A 17719-nucleotide genomic window follows, 5' to 3' on the forward strand; every position below is an offset into this window, starting at 1 on the left:
TTGGTCATGCTAGCAATTAAGCGCATCAATTTTGCAAGAAATCAATTGCTCCAAACTTTTCAATTCCATTTAACAGCTTCCGAGCTAATCAACGCTTCAAAAAATGAATCAATGCTACGCCCTTCTTCCAAAAAAGTTACACAAGACATGTAACAAATATCATGAAGTAAATACTAATGAGTATTTTGAGTATTTAGATGGCTCCTTGGGTTCTAATTAAACATTTAATTTGCCTCTCCATGTAAGTATTGGATGATCTCCATATAAATCTTGGATGCATAAAGACTACAAATGATATTTAGAAAAATAATTAAATGTGAAATATGTCTAACTCTTGTGGATGGAGGCAGATGTATTAGAGCAAGTATAATAGTGAGCTATAAGCCTACTATAAACTTATGTGGAGGAGAGATGTAACAAAAAGTTAAGGGTGTTGGCTCTCATGCAAGAGCTAGCTTAACACAAGTTCCAAGACAAATACAATTAATGTATAAGTGAGAGATAGAGAGATGAGAAGAAAATTGTAGCCAACCTTATAGCTAATCTATTATATGTGTTGACTTTAAGATTGGCTAATAGTAGAAAGTGAGCTCTATTATTATCCTTACTCTTATGTAACCATCATCAGCAGCCAACCTCCATCAGCAGCATTCAATGACAATCAGATCAGCCATCATATGTGTTCGCCGGTCGCCACCAATGTGCACGCCCACGCACGGCTGGCCCTGCTTCTCACTCCTTTCTCTTAGGGTTAGAGGCACAGATGGAGTGGGTTACCAATCACTTCAGTATATTACGCTTCTACCCTTATTAATATTATTTCTTACTAGAAAAGATGCCCAACGAGTGAAATAAAATTATAACAAATATAAAAATATTAGATGATTAGGGTTTAGTTTTTCATGATATGAGCCCTTAAAAATATATATTCCTTAGAAATAAAAAGTTCTTTAAAAAGATAAAAAAGGCACACTGCACCCTTTTGGCATGCTATCACGCACTCGGCCCATGAAATGTGTGTGGCCCAGTAGTGCTGTGGCCCGAGATGGAGGCTGGCCCGACGCGGGATCGATCTGAGCCATTCGTTTTGATGGATGGCTCTGAACGGTTCTAAATCCATCAAACCCGTCGGTACCAAAATCTTAACCATAATTCACATTTTCCCCTCTCATCCCCCACCGCGAGTTCCTCCTCCCCCTTCCCTCCCGGCGGTGCCTCTACCCCTCTCCTCCCTTCTCCTGACTGGGGGCGCCGCCACCTCTCTGCGGCTCCCTCTCCCCCTCCCCCACCGGCATCACCAGTCCCTCTCCTCCTCTCCGTCCTGTCTCACTGGCAAAGCACGAAGACGACGAGGGCACGACTCCATTCGCGAGTGGATAAGGAGAGATAGGGGTGGAGCGCGACGGCTTCCCGCGGCCCGATCTCTTCCCACGGTGGATCCGACAGCGACGGCTTCCCACGGCAGATTCGGCGGCACCGACGGTGCCAACGGCTACCCGCGTGCAGACCCAGCTCGCGGGCTGATCCGCCACCGACGGCGGCTTCCTGCGGTGGATCTGACGGCAACAACAGCGGCGGCTGCTTCCCGGGGTGGATCCAGCAGCACCGACGGCGCCAGCGGCTACCTGCGTGCAGATCCGGCTCGTGGGCCGATATGGCAGCGGATCCGACGGCGACGACAGCGGCGGCTTCCTGCGGTGGATCCAGTGGCTACCCGCATGTAGATCCGGTGGCAATGACGGCGTCAGAGGCTTCCGGTGATGTTTTTATTAATTTTTTTCTCTTTCGCTGGATTGTCCTATTGGATTTTGTATTTATGCTTGTGATGAATTTTCGCTGGATCGCTCGGGCATTTGGTTGTTGATGCGGACTCTGGATGATTTTTTTTTGTCTTGGACTCGCATATCGGACGTTGCGGACGAAAATATTAGGTGAAGATGGACGAAAATCCACCGGAATCCTTATGTATTTTTAATTAGGTATAGATTTCTAAATTATCCTTTAGAAATCAACGGTGGATATTAATTTATCAAATACTTTTTAAGACCAATCTATATATATATATATGGTCATCATATTTCTAAGATAAATATTGTAGATGTTATTTATAATCAAATCTTTAAAAGTTTGATAATAGGCTTGTACAAAACGACAAGTATTTATATTACTAAATTCTTACTATGTGTCACATTATAAGTACATTTAGGTTTCTTATAACTTCCATCTACTTAAATCAAACAGTTGAGATCATTGTTTGTAAGAATTTTGTAAAAAATAATTAGTACGTGTAGCAGTACAAATGCATACTTGATGTATATAGAGACCAATGGTACCCGGTTTTATAGGTACGAGATAGAATTTGAAGCAATATAATACCATGCTTATGGGATCAAAATGTTGCATAAAGCTTAGTTTTACTATATCAAGATTTTTTTTCAATAGCTTATTATTTTCTTATAAATAAGGCAGGGTGTTTCTTAAATGAAGAGATAATAGTTAAGGTAGAATGCCCACTCTCACTGCTTTTGGTTATAGCCTGGCAAAGACCTAACATGTTTTCATTTTTAACAACGACGTCCTAGGGACACCTTATATCTGATTTATATTATGAAAAACAAGAATCAGTATAGAAAAAACCATAAAAATTATAATTAAATTTGATAAAGCTTTCCCCTCCACCGCATTCAGTCGTAACTATGATCACTTTATGTTGTTTCATATCCCCATTCATCCAATCATTAGTGGAAGTGAGGACAAACAAGAAAACCAAGCAAAATCTAGATAGTCCTAATTGCACAGTTGTTTTAAAGACCGCAATAGCCGTCCGCTCCAATGATGGAATCCATAAAACCGCTGAAAAAACATCAGCAAGGCCATGCCCCAATCCTAAACTAGATCTACTTCTGCACCGCCATCCATCGACATGCACACAACCCTCACAAGCCCTTCACCACTGTCGGATGGACCACCCGTGAAGCAGAAAGAAAGAGAGAGCTGGAGGGTCGTTATTCCAAAGAATGTCATTTCTCCACTCATGCAACAACGCCATGGACACAAAGCGCATAACACAATCACATCCTTATGAGAGAAACCACCGAGGAAAGATAGTCAGGAAAGCACTATATATAAGATTCACAATCACGGAGAGAAGACGAAAAAATTATCTAGAGGAAAGACCAAGCATGTTGCCACCATTGAAGACATGCAGTTGCCTATGAAATAGGATGTCCCACCACAACACAAATCTTTAAGCGATTGAAAGTTCAAAAATTTCACCATTAAAATACCGCGATATTGTCAGACATTATTTGCGTTCTATTTATTGTCACATAGTACAACCCTATAAATAGTTGCGTAAGCGTCTTGATCTAGACTCATATTTCTCACATCCCTAAAGCTACAACTTACCCCCATAAATAATTGAAGAAAAACAATAATAAAAAAGAGAGAGTAAGCAATTCATGAAAAAAACACAACAATAATTAATTTCTAATAAATCTACACTCATGTCATATACTACTACAGAATAATCTACTGCTGCGCCTCGAGGTCCCTCTCCCTGCCGTCGTCCACCACTGTCCCCGTCGGCCTCGGCGCCGGTGCCGGCACCGGCGATGTCAATGCCCGCGACGCGCTGCTCTCCGGCAACTTCTCAACGCGCGCCGCACCGGCCGGCCTAACAACCACCTCGGCGCGGCAGACGGGGCACGTCGAGTGCTCCCTGAGCCACACATCGACGCAGCCCCGGTGGAAGACATGCATGCATCTGGGCAGCCGCCGCGCCGCCTCCCCGTCGGCCATCACGGCGAGGCACACCGCGCACTCCCGTTCCTCTTCCTCCTCCTCTGCTGCCCCCACCGCGCCGCCGCCGCCCTCCTCCCTTTGCTTGTACGCGAACACCGGCAGCGCCGCGATGGCGTCGTCATCCAGCCCAGCCGACCGCTTCTTGGCTGACCCAACCGCCTCATCCGCGGCGCCGTCGTCCCGCCGTGGTCGCGCCGACCTCCACACGAGGTACCACCGGATGATGCAGAGGATGAGCAGGATGGCGAGGAGGGAGCCGAAGCTGATCCCGAGGACGACGACGTACGACGCGGTGGTGCAGCACGCGCGCGCCACGGTGGCAGAAGCATCGCGACGCGTCGTTGTGGCCGAGGCGTGCAGGTAGCCTGGCGAGCTGGCCGACGACGAAAGCGCGAAGCATGCCTGGTCAGCCGGGAGGCAGCCCGTGACGCTCCCGCTCCCACCGTCGCGGCGGGTGCCATTGCTGCCAGAAGGGGCAGCGGCGACCGAGGATGACGATGACGATGGCATGGCGAGAGGTGGGGGTCAATGGGCTGTGGGGTGCATGGGGTGGTGGGAGCTTGCTTTGAAGAGGGGGAGGGGGAGTGGGGGATTGCATGGTTGGTTTGCATGGTGCGGGGAGTGTGGAGTGAGGGAAGTGCGGGGGTGTGGAGTTGACCGCCGCGGCGAACGCATTTGACAATAATAGGTTGGTGGTGGCAATGCCATGTTTGGTTCAAGCAAAGTTCCACACTTTTTCTTTCATTTTATTTTCCCTTTTTGCTTATAGATTAATAATCATGGAATCAACAAAATTACTTCCATATATAATTATTGTGGTGTTACATGAATTTTATATGGTGATATTGTCGAGGGAAGATCCTCAATAGCGGGGAATCGTGAGACCCCCCATTTGTGAGTTCGGCCGGGGGCGGAGGCTCGTCTCTCGGAAATCACTTGCTCGTCCCTAAGATTACCGGCAAGCTTGCACGCAGTTGGATTATACAGGTTCGGGCCGCTATGGAGCGTAACACCCTACTCCTGTGTTTGGGATTATGGATGAGTTTTACAAAGGTTTCTTCACTCTAGAAAGCGCGCTCACTTCCTCTCTTCTGGAGTTCAGGTTTTCTGGGCGTTATCCCCCTGTCTCAGTGGGCAGGGTCCTCCTTTTATAGCTCAAGGGGATACCACAAGCGCAGCCTCTACCTACCCTCTATCGGAGGGGGATCCCGCTCTACTTTTTCTGGGCTTTAAACCGTGCCTTCTCCCGGAAGCTAAGCAACAACCGGTTCTCGAGTGGAACTCGGCGCCGCTCCCCGCCTGACACGGGGGACAGCCCTGTCATTCCCTCATAAATGAACGATGACTTGCGACAGCCCTTCCTCAAGTGACGCTCGGACGTGACGGGTCATACCCACCCCCACTCCGCCGGGTACAAGGGCGACGTGAGGAAATGGTTGCTCTATCCATCGGATGTGACGGTGACAGGCCGGTCACATCCGTTGGACAAAGGTTAGCTAGGTGCGCCGCACGTCTGCCCTTACCGCATTAAATGCGGTGAGGGACAGTTGGGGCGTCGCACATTTATGGCTGTTCAGCCTATGCTCCCCTCTCGCTCTCTCGTCGGGGAGATGATGATTCCAAGGACCTCGTGGGGCTTGGGAATATCTGCGAAGACAGCTCTCTCCCTCCGCCGCGTGGCAGCCGAGTGAGGGCCTCAAGGCGTAGCCGCGGGATAGCCCGAGGGGGTGACGCCATGCCCCGAGGCCCCCCCTCCCCCCCCCCCCGCTTCCACGACTCGCGTGACGCGTGAATGGGGCTAACTTGCAAAGTCACGTGGCCGGAGGGAAAGTAATTCCCCTCTACTTCACATACCCCCGGGTCCATATCTCCGACAGATATAGAGCACAATTAAGAAATAGAGAAACAAAAATAAGTGTCTTGCTTGGATGTGATCAAATTGATCCTTGTCGTATCAGTTGTCTTAACTATCTTAGAGAAGATTTTACAGAAGTTTTATCGTACCTTTTCCTTTATTTTGGACCCCTTTTACTGAACATTGGTAAAAGGAAGGGTGTAATCTATATTTCGCTCTTTTTTTTCTCTATTTTACGTAGACATAGATTGACATAACATATTTATTATTTATAGGATGGCTAATAGCTCCCTTAATTAAAGTCCTTTGGCTCTTCGTTGTATTAAAATCCAAAACATTTTTTGAATTTAAGAAATTAGGATGGTCTACTTTTCAGTTATTTTAAAGTTTTATTCAACTTTTTGAATGCTAGAACTGCATCAAGATTCGTGTAGACCCTTACTCTCTCCCCTAATCTCTTCTCCTTCCCCACTCCATGACATGCGGCTTCCCTCTCCCGTCATCTCCTAAGTCCCTCGAGCTTGTCAATGCGGTGAGCCCAGCCAACTAGGCTTCTCCCTCTCCGTGTGTCCTCCAAACTAAGGCAACCCCTCCCCTCTGTGTTGTCACCTATCCGTCATCACCAACAATCATCCCTCTAAGCTCGAGGAAATCCCCCTCTTCCCCTCTTTCCTACTCCTATCCCACCTTGACCCCACCTAAAAACGAAACTCTAACTCACCACCGCCATTTCGCTGTCACTCGAGAATAAGAGCTCATCGTTGTGTCTACCAACGCTAAGAGATCATAGCATGTGTCAGGGTTATGGATAATACATACCCAACAGTAGTCGACTAAGCACGGCGGGGTCCACCATATACCAAGTCTTATATGGAATCATACCTCATATGGAAAAGGAGTTCCGAATAAGGAAGGACAAGTAGAGTTCTATATTGAAACTATAAAGACTACTCAGATTGTATTCATATTTGTGTCCCTAATTCTACTTAGACAAGTGGACATCTATGGGTATAAATATAAGACCTCCTAAGAGAAAGAGGAAGAGAGGACACAGAACAGTCAGAATAGACATCAATACACACCGCTAAACATCGACATCGGAGATTAGCGTCGACATACCCAATCTGGTGCCATCGGAGGCCGTCAAGTGGGATCTAGCGCTATCTCTGATCTCGCCGAGTATGTATTTGAGGAGGAAAACTACCCCGTCATCGACTACGTATTGGTTTTCCATGCCGCCAAGTCGACGACGACTAGATAGGTTATCTCAATTATTGTATTTGTGTGATTTTAATGAATAAGAGCAACACCAGTTTCGTCCAACAAGAGTAGGGCTATTACCTGATTCTGATGAATAAGGGGTCCGAACCTGTATAAAAATCCTTGTCTCTGTCTCTTTTATTTCAATCTCGTATATGTCCTGATATCAACGATTCTCATATCATACAAATACCATAGTTGTGATCTAAATCGTCGACAGCATGTGAGTTACCTCCTTTCTCTACAATCTGGACGATTCAACACGTCACGTAAAGGCTGACATTCTCTTATATTAACTTTTAAACTTATATTTTGTTTTTTCATTCAGCTTTCTTTTCATAATTGATACGTTAACGTGTCTTTTAGTGCTGAAGTTTCACTTTGTACCACCCTTTGACTAATCTTTCACTTTAAATTAGTTTTTTTTAAACATTTCACTTTAAATTAGTTAACTTACATATTTTACACTTTTCATCTCTACTATCTTTCTAGAGAGAATCCATTATTTACCACTGACTTTATCACACGTCTACGATTTGCTACTGACTTTATCATGTTCTACAATATGCCATCGACTTTTGCTTAACTTCTACAATTTACCATCGCCGTCCGGTTAGTCTCCGTTAGTACTGTACAAATTTGTCAAAATGACCAAAATACCCCTGGGAGAAAAGGTTTCAAAATTTGGATAAAAATTATGAAATATCATATTTCAAGTTTTTGGTCAAATTTTGGATGTTTACAATCTTATGTTTATAATATAATATTTTGATAATTTTATCCAAATTTTGGAAGTTTTTGTCATAGGGGTATTTTGGTCATTTCGACAAATTTGTACAGTACTAACGGTGGCTAACCGGACGGTGATGGTAAATCGTAGAAGTTAAGCAAAAGTCGATGGCATATTGTAGAACGTGACAAAGTCAGTGGCAAATCGTAGACGTGCGACAAAGTCAGTGGCATATAATGGATTATTTCATCTTTCTAGCCATTTCTAACCACTTATGCAAGAAGATATACCTTGTGCACACTGGCGCAGCTAGGGGGTGAAGGTGCCAACACCCCCCTATCCAAACACCACCACCACTACATATTCTGTTTTTACTTTATATTAAGGTTAACTAAGATAAGTATTTATTTAGTTTATTTGTGTAGTTTGAAAGTATTATCAGATTAGTTAATTAGCAAGTCTAAAAACATTAGCAACAAACATGATCTACAAAATTAATTTTTGATTTCTCATCTTTTTCAAAGTAAAATAGATAAAACTTATTTGTGAGATTATTCAATAGTTTACATTGAAAGAATTTAGCAATAAAGACTAGTTTTAAACTTTCAATGATATTATTAAAGAGGTAAAATTTAAGTTTTTTTTAAATGACTAGTTTATGTATTGATTGTTATTAACGGTAACTATTTGACCCTCTTTGCTATCAGTATTAGTTATTCGGTCTCATGGCTTATCCTCACTTCACACCCCCTAATTTTAAATCCTGGCTCTGCCCCTGCTTGTGCATGGGTGAGATGGTCCATCAGCCCGTTGGAACTAATGTGCTCTAGGTCGTTTTGTGCAGGATAAGTTACTTAATCCTAAACGGAAAGATGGAACAAACGGTGATCAAAAGTGAAACTCTGACCAACAACAGTGGCCTAAATTGCATTTCATAATTATTTTAGGGTGAATAGCTAAAGTGGTCCTTCAAATTTTATAGTTTAATCCTTAATGTTTTAATCTGTTCATACTAGTTTTTCAAGTTTTGGTTTTAGTTCAAACTTACTCTTGAACCCACTTAGAAACCATATGGCTAAATATAACCAACAACTCTCTTGATAAATAACAGTTATATCCCCTCATTCACATATATAAGAGAAAAATTTACGTGTAATGAATTTTTTTAATAAATAATGCATAGTAATTTATATAAAACGAAAATAAGTTATGTACTTGCAAGTGTATATCATAGCTATTAGGCTTAAGTTTTATGTGCACACGTTGAAATTATGTGAAGTATATATGTAATGTTGTTTATTCATCCTGGTTTTCTCTTTTCTAGTGTATAGTTGTATATAAATTAAGGGCAAAAATGACATTTTCTAACATAAATGCTGACTAGAAATAGTCTTATGGTATATTAAATCTGTCCAAGGATGATTTTATGTAAAAACAAATAATTAGATAATCTATATGGACAAAATAAAATCTGAAGGAACAAATTAAGCCTTTGATAAAATTTGAGAGATTAAATTAGCTATTCACCCATTATTTTACTTTTTTTAAAAAAATCAAACTTCAATATTCAAATTTACAGGGTAAAATGTCAAAGGAAACCGACATTTCTTTAGTTTAACGGAGGGTATATCCGTGGTTGTTTTGGTTGTTGCGCCTAAAAATCCTGTGGGGGAACCTCGCCGGCGATCCCTCCAAAGCCCAGAAGCGACGCCGCCGCCGCCGCCGCCAGCCGCCACGTTATCCATGAGGCCTCTCCTCGCCCGCCTCTTCGCCCCGACTTACATTGCCATGGGTTTCTCCTCCTCCGCGTCGCCGCCGTCCCGGCGGCTTGCCCACCTCACACGCCACCTCCTCCTCAGCTCCGGCGAGCTCTCCTCCTCGGTGGGCGCCCCCGCCGCCGCCGCCCGGCCGGCCTACCTCGCCGCCCCCAAGGGCTACGCCGCCGTGCTGGTCTGCCTCTTCGAGGACCCCCACGGCGGCGACCCCCGCGTCATCCTCACCAAGCGCGCCGCCTCCCTCTCCTCCCACTCCGGTCTATATGAGCACCCAAAGCTGGGATCCTTTTTTGAAGAATTTTCTTGCTAAATATCTCATTGGATTTGTTCAATTTATTGTGGAAAATTGATAGGGGAGGTGTCGCTGCCGGGAGGGAAGGTGGAGGAGGGGGATGCGGATGCGACGGCGACGGCTCTGCGGGAGGCGAAGGAGGAGATTGGGTTGGACCCTGCGCTTGTTTCTATTGTCACAGTTCTTGAGCCCTTCTTGTCCAAGGTAAACCCATTTTTTTTTCAAGTACTCTTGGCATGGTTGCGAAATCTAGGTAATGTTAGGTTATAGCTTTTACCTATGAATTTTAGTGGTTTGAATGTGCTTTTGTTACATTGCCTGTGTGGGATGGAAGTGAAACCATCGTCGATACAAAGAGGATCGGTAGTTAGTCGATCTAGTGTAAATCCTACTGAATTGCAGGAAGTGGCAGTAGCTGTGCTGCCAGAGCAGCAGCTATATAGTGCATGTTGCAGGTCAAATTCTGTTATAGTATTGAGTTGATATGAGATATTTGTAATATTTTAGCTTTTGAGCCCCAGTCTTAATATGCTGAATGGTTTATGTGTACTGCATCTGCATGCCTCAGATTGTTCAGAGAAACAGAAAGTGTGAAGCATTAGCGAATGAGTCAATCACAGAAGTCATGTGATTTTTTTTACCTTGTTCTTAGCATGTGTTAGATAGTGCTAATAAAAGTAGAAACCAATATGATGATCGATGGATTTTGATTCATTCAGAGACAATAATTCAATAAAGAGATAATGAAAATATGCTTGCTAGTTCATTTGATCTCTGTTTGCCATTTTATCGCTTGTTTGTGTATTGCTGATATGCCAATGCCATATCACATTTCTAGTCCCAAGGCGTTATATAACTGACTTGTGAGAATATAAGTTTACGTGCATGGCCAACTGCGAATGTCTTGGTTTTCAACTAATAACAACCAAAAGTTCTTGCATACTTTGGTGCTTCATCTGGTTATTGCTGTTTTCTTGACAAATAATACTCTAAATAACTACTCAAACACATGTGTCCATCCAAGTTCATCTAAATTACCTTTTTTAGTCACCTGAGCTTGGTACAACTTGTCATCTCTTCCCCAAGAACAGGTGCTCTTTCACTCTAGTAAAGTCAGGCCACTTACCTGTTTCTTACACTAAATTATTATGGTTGCTATCTGATATAAGCTGTGTGAGTTTTTGGAACCCTGCCTTTGTGCATCAAATTTCCCTTTGTAATATCAAGTAATCTATAACTGTAGTCCCATGCTCAGACCCCACCGTTTTCTGTCCTTAGAGGAGAGATTTCCAATTAACATCTCACTCTTATATTAAAATACTGATAAAACTATTTGCTCTATATGGCTTTAATTGAGTAATTATTGATTTCCAAGATAACACATTCTTTGACACATTCAATAGAAATGCAAACTATCCAGAACTCATAGTACAGTCATTTTGTAGAACGGACTCCATGTAACTCCTGTAATCGGCATTCTTTCGGATAAAGCTTTATTCAAGCCTGTCTTGAATGAATCTGAAGTGGCAGACATCTTTGATGCACCTCTAGAGATGTTCCTGAAGGTATTACTGTTATTTATCGATGTTACTCTTCTCCTTTTATATTCATCATCAACTTCTTGTTGTCGACAAGGGCATTGTTGCATCTAGCTCTCATTTCTACCATACCTTTAGGATGATAACCGGAAAACACAAGAATCGAATTGGATGGGCATGAATATTCCAGTCCAGTCTTTTGAGTACCAGTCAGAGGACAAAACGTTTGTGATTTGGGGCTTAACGGCACACATTCTGACTCGTGCTGCAGCAGTCGTTTTACCGAGAGAACCATCATTTGTTGAATTTCGACCAAGATATGTGAACTCACCCTCTGGAGATACGAATGAAACAAAACGCTGATGCAATACCATAATCATCAATATGTAATTCTAGCATTTATCCCCTCCATTCAGAGGCAGCTGCTTGTGCCTGTCTATAGAAAATCAGCTTACTGTACTTTTTGTATGTACACGATAGTCCATAGAATGTTGCATCATCAGCATGTTGGAAAATTTGTCAATTTGATCATCGGACTCAGATAGTGAACACTCTTTTGTTGCACTTTCCACAGAATGTTGTAAACTTGTAATACTTGAAACTTGCTCGATATTTGGATGCACTCTCTGAACAGGAAACAAAAGTAGCAGATCAATGTTTTTTGTTAACGAATTGTTCAGCCTGTGGGATATGTCTGTTTTGTTTGAATTGCACGATGCTCGTACTGTGTCTTCATGTGAATTTGAGTTTTTCATGAAAAGCGGCTCACCGGCCGTGCGATTTGAGATTGTCTTGAATACAATTTATTATTGTTCTGCTTTCTTCAAAGCAACATAGCTATGTGCTATGATTAATAACAAAGATGAGCAATCTCCCTCATATTTTTTATTAACTTGCATGTAGCAAAGAATTAATCTATTTCCGTGCTAAAGTTAACTTGCTTTCACGTTCTAAAAATGTAAAATGGCAATTATAGTAGACCTTAGAAGATCTTGTCTTGTCTAAATCTAAGCCCAGTCTGATTTTGCCCCCAAAGGCATTTTGCGCCAGGCTTGGACGAGGACTTCTCAACCAGAGAACATTCTAAATGCTAACTACTGTAGCTCGTGTAAAACTTTTTAGCAAAGTTAGGAAAACTCATATTTTATGATCAAAGTTGTACAAAACCGCAGTTATCAGAACTGCTGGCACATAACTCTCCGTATTATGATTCTAAAATTTTACAAAACCTCACCTCTATGCATGTTAAACACAAATTCACTTAAAATTTTTAAATGTAGAATGTATAAAATTTAAATTGTTGGTTTCTTGATTAAGATTGTCTTAACTCTTCACTACTTTTTAAAAAATAATTTTAGATATGCAAACTAATTGAGAATTGAATCCTGGTAGGATTTTATGGAACGCTTAGGATGTGCTAGGGAGGAGGGGTTGGGAAACCCACCTCTCTGGCACGTATAACTATGCACTTATTAGTATATAATTAACTAAGTATTATTTTTTTAAAAAAATAGATTAATATGATTTTTTAAAGCAACTTTTTATAGAAAACTTTTTTAAAAAACATCGTTTAATAGTTTAGGAAGCGTGTATACGAAAAACGAGAGAAAACAAGGGGAAGAACAGAGCATTAGACCCGTAAACATTTGTTACATAACACAGATCATAATACATATGTTTTTTTGCATCTTTTGTCACGCCCAGAATTTCTATCCAAAATTCCAAACGCTTACATGTGTGTGAACCCTCGTCCAGGAATCAGCCGAGGCACACAATAACAAATTGATAATAGAGTACAATTATTACTCTAATTAATAAGCGAATATAATGTCATTACAGAGGTAGATAGTTCATCTCAATCAATAAAGATCTAAGCAGCGGAAAATAAGATAAACGGCGCAGACGACTCCACTCCACAGGCAGCTCGACCAGGGCTACACCTAATCCTCCACACCATCAGCATCATTGTAGAACTCTTCCTCTGATGAATGATTGCAAGGTGAGTATATGACATACTCAGCAAGCCACACAGCAAATATGCAAGTGCACAGGATAACAAAGGATGGCATAATAGGGTTCCATTTGCACAAACAGCCTTTAATAAACATTTCAGAATTTAATAAAACAGTTAAGTAATAATTAATCAATATTAATCCAACGCTATACAACATACCCTGTTGCATAGGCCCAACCATTCTGAACAACCATCCCGGCTGCACAGTTCTATCTCCAAACCAGGAATATATCATTCCAAACCAGGAGCTAATCAAATTATTACCAATTAAAGCACCTTTTATTATGATGAGAAGTGTGAGACTAATCACGAAAGACATTGTTAGACCCGCCCATAACCGCGGGCACGGCTATTCGAATAGTTTTACTCTGATCAGAGGTGTACCACTGTACCCACAAGACACAGCCCCACATCATGTCACCATGTGCCTCAATACCACCATGGTACCTCGGAAAGGAGCTGTGACATTACCTCTCGCACAACACAATCCACTACAGCGCACCTTTCCTGGATCATAATCACCCCCTTATAAACAAGGCATGGACTCCCCAGCGACCCCTGTGGGCTTATCTCCGCCACTTCTCAGTCTGGTGCTCCGCAATGAACCATGCTATACAAAAGATAAAGCCGTTGCCCACGCTGGCTTGTGGTTGGCACGGTTAATGTTTCACAACTGAAACTCGTGAACCGGTCCTTAATTGTCATGAGCACGACTCTCAAAACCATGTGCTCACAACCCACCATTATCAGGTTTTAGTTGGCATGTAATTAATTAACCAATCACGATTGACCATCGTGAACTATCATTAAGCCATCATTAAATAATAGTGAGTCAAAAGTTATCCCAATAGTGTGCTAATGTTTCTAAGCATGGCTAAGCAGTCATATCTAATATCTAGCTAAACCAATATATATAGCCCAACTAGTCAAGTTATAATAACCCAAGGTATCAAGGAATAAAGTAATCAAGAACAAAAGGGCTATAACAAACAATAGGTTAATTCCACCCAATGACATTCGAAAATAGATGCAATAGTTGAATAGAAACAATAGCTTTAAATAGGATCAACATGCTCAAAGGGTTGTTTGGGATCTGTGTGACTTGCCTTGCTGGCCTTGGAACTCTTCAAATTCTTCTCCTGCAAAAACGGACTCTCCGGAAACGTCGGAATCTAAACAGAAAAGAGCAAAAACACCAAAACAGCACATAAACAAGCATGAACAGTACATGTGGATATTTTTAACATGTAGATCTCAATTTTAGAAAAAATTAGAGACTTGAACCAACTAAATCCGAGTTAAGATGAATTAGTTATGAATTTTTGAAGATTTAATCGGATTAAAACACTTATATTGATTTTAATTGAATTATGACGCAATAATGAATTGTTTTTGAAAAGGAAAAAGGGATTTATTGCGTCAGCGGCTAGGGTTTGCGGTGGACCGGGTGCACTGCGGCGGTTCACTGGAACGGACGGCCGAGATCGATCCATCCAAAATGGACGGCCGAGATCGAACGGTCCACGACCGGCTCACGGCAAACGGCCACGATGACGTCAGCGGTGACGTCACCACCGGCGGCGGCTCGGGCGGCGCAAGCTCGCCGGCGAACGACGGCGCGACGACGAGAACAGAGGGCACCAGGACGTAGAGCGCGACGCGGCGAACTCACCGGTGACCAAAGGAGCGGCGGAAGACCAACGGACGACGACGGCGGCGAGGAGGAAACGGCGGAGAAGATCGGGTCGATGGCGGCGACGGTGCTCCGGCGGTCTTCGGCGACGGCGAAGGGGCGGACGAGGACGGCAACGCGACGGCGACCACGACGGCGGTCTTCCCGAGCGATGGCGACAGCTGGAACAGCGGCGGCGCACGGCTGGAGCGACGGCGGCGACGGCGGCTCGAGGGCACACGGCGCTAGGGCACTACGGACGACGAGAGGCGAAGGCGAAGGTGGCGACGGGTAGAGAAGAGCTCGGGGGTCCTTTTAAAGGGGCTAAGAGGCGGCGGCGAAGGCCCACGGCGGCCGGCGACGAGAAGGAAACTTCGGGGTTAGAAGGAAAGAGGCCGATCCGAATCGAACTCGATTCCACGAACTTCCAAAACGAATTAGCCGATGTTTCCAAAGGAGAAAAGGTAGAGGAGATCCCAAAGATTGTTTCCCCTCAATCAATTTCACCGGAAACGGAAAGGAACGGCCGGATTTGGAAGGGAACGGCGGCGGCGCGAAACTAGGGTTTCGGGCGGCGGCGGCCGGAGGTTGACGACGACCCTGACAGGTGGGCCCCACCTGTCAGCGGGCGGACGCGCGCGCGCGCGGCGGCAGACTGGGCCGGCTAGGCCGAAGAGAGAGAGAAGGGTTTTGGGCCGACTTTCGGCCCAAAGCCAAAAGAGACTTTTTAAAACCTTTTTCAATTTAAATTATTTCTTAAATGCAATTCCATTTATTAAAAATACTTCCTTAGCTCAAATAAATCCCAGAAAAATCTAGGAATTATAAAATTAAGCAAAGTATTTAATGAAATTTTATCTGGCCCCATTTTATATTGGAATTTATTAATTAACATTAGATCTTCTCTTCAAGGCTTTTAAAAATCATTTCTAAAAATTCCAATTAAACAACAATTTATATATTTTGAATTTTTAGGGTGTGACATCTTTGATCGTAACATGTGGGTTTTCTAAAATTAGAATTATCATCCACTCTAGAAGATAAGCTTGAAATCCCATGCCCCTGTTTGGCAACGCTACCTCGTCACCGATACTCCTATAAAAACCGATACGACTGGAGGGAGGCTAGTGTGTGGGTGAGTGCGAGCTAAGCAAGCACGCATGCAGCTAATGGTCCATCTCCCTCTCTACCTTATCCTCTCCTACTCCAACCATCCACACCCTTGCGCAGCCCTTTGCCCTTTCTAACCTAACTCGTTGACACTTGTTTTCCTCGCCGGTAACACCATCCACTCTTGACTGCGATTGGAAGCACCACTACTATCGCCCGTCTCACTCTCACCATCACCACTACTAAGTGCCACCTACTATTGGTCGGCCTATTCTCTGGCAATCCCTCTAAGCCTAGACCTCTTTCCCCACATCCCTCTCCCTCCCACCATCCCTACCCCTACCTTGAAACCTTAATCCACGAGGGCTTAGACAATAATGACGGTATCGGAGCGCTACTGCGTGCCCCGACAAACCGATTTGTTCGAACCCATGCGCGGGTAACGAACGCTCGCGAATTAGCATTCCTACACTGTGTAGGACCCTGTTCAGTAACCTGCCTCATCTGCCGCTGATTTCTCCATGTCCATCAACGAAGAAAGCGATGGGAAACGCCTCCCACTCGCACGCGCTGGCACGGCACCATGTGATTGACTACATATGTAGGTCAATAATTAGGCCACAACCACAACAACCGCCACAAAATACAATGCAAAACCTGGCATTCATAATTCATACAAAAATTATTAAAACAAGATCGATCGATCGATCGATCAAGAGTTGCATCCCAAAATAAATAATCCACCGCAAAAGCTACAGGCGCCAGCCTCCAGGTAGCTTCGCTATAGCCCATCAAACAAGCAAGAAAGGGGGAGAGAAGGGAAGGAGAGGTCGTCGTCGCCGTCGACGACGATTCACCGGCCATGTGCTGCTGCTGCGGCGGCGGCGGCGACGGCGACGGCGACGGCTGCAAGTGCCGGCCGCTGGGGTGGCTGCTGGGTCTGCCTTTCGCGCTGCTCGCCGTCCTCGTCTCCATCGTCGGCGCCATCATCTGGATCATCGGGTATGTACTTTGTACTCCTCACTCTTGTGAGAAATCAAGTTGCAAGAAGCCAAGAACTCGATTCATCTTCTTGTGAGAAATCACAATTCACAGCGATTGATTGATGGATTTCGTGTGTGTAGGCTGCCGATCTCGTGCATCTGCCCGTGCTGCCTGTGCGTGACGCTGGTGCTGGAGGCGGCGGTGGAGCTCATCAAGGCGCCGCTCCATGTCATGACCTGGTTCACCTCCAAGATACCATGCTAGCTATAGCTTCTTGATTTGCTCTACCATTTGATCAGATATAAACAGAATGATCAGTAACTGATCAGTAAGTATACCGATTATTTATTATTTATTTATGCATATGTACTCTGGCTTGGAGATATGATTAATTTGTCATTCCAATCGAGATTCATTCGGTGAAAAGATATACTCTGTGGTGCTGGTTCATCTTTGATCCCCTTTTTCGTGTGTTCCTGTCAACAACTCCTGCTGCTGATGGAATTTCAGAAACTAAAAAAAAAAAGTCAGGTTGATGGAGTTGGTACAGGTAGAGCCACTGATTAAAGCCTGACGGGTCAAAGGCTCATGTACTAGTAACTTTCTTTGACGAAATTTCAACCAAACAAGTCTGATCCAACTTCGAATTTGTGCGCTTTCTGTGGCACACAACTCAACCTTGACC

General features: G+C 43.8%; 3 protein-coding genes across 3 annotated transcripts; 2 read left to right on the forward strand and 1 right to left on the reverse strand.

The window, feature by feature from the left end:
• Positions 1–3252: 3252 nt before the first annotated feature.
• On the reverse strand, positions 3253–4335 carry LOC9271039 (E3 ubiquitin-protein ligase EL5-like). Its single transcript, XM_015783048.3, has one exon. It carries the CDS (start codon positions 4312–4314, stop codon positions 3532–3534), a length of 783 nt encoding a protein of 260 aa, XP_015638534.1. The 5' UTR covers positions 4315–4335; the 3' UTR covers positions 3253–3531.
• Positions 4336–9305: 4970 nt separating this feature from the next.
• LOC4338090 (nudix hydrolase 11) lies at positions 9306–11922 on the forward strand. The gene is made up of 4 exons (XM_015782370.3): positions 9306–9681; positions 9778–9920; positions 11162–11281; positions 11393–11922. The coding sequence occupies exons 1-4, from the start codon at positions 9393–9395 to the stop codon at positions 11615–11617; spliced, it is 777 nt and encodes a 258-aa protein (XP_015637856.1). The 5' UTR covers positions 9306–9392; the 3' UTR covers positions 11618–11922.
• Positions 11923–16595: 4673 nt separating this feature from the next.
• Positions 16596–17460, forward strand: LOC4338091 (signaling peptide TAXIMIN 1). Its single transcript, XM_015782557.3, has 2 exons — positions 16596–17052; positions 17175–17460. Exons 1-2 carry the CDS (start codon positions 16913–16915, stop codon positions 17296–17298), a joined length of 264 nt encoding a protein of 87 aa, XP_015638043.1. The 5' UTR covers positions 16596–16912; the 3' UTR covers positions 17299–17460.
• The last annotated feature ends 259 nt before the right edge of the window (positions 17461–17719 follow it).

This window comes from Oryza sativa, chromosome 5 (assembly GCF_034140825.1).
Source record: "Oryza sativa Japonica Group chromosome 5, ASM3414082v1".
Taxonomy (NCBI): domain Eukaryota; kingdom Viridiplantae; phylum Streptophyta; class Magnoliopsida; order Poales; family Poaceae; genus Oryza; species Oryza sativa.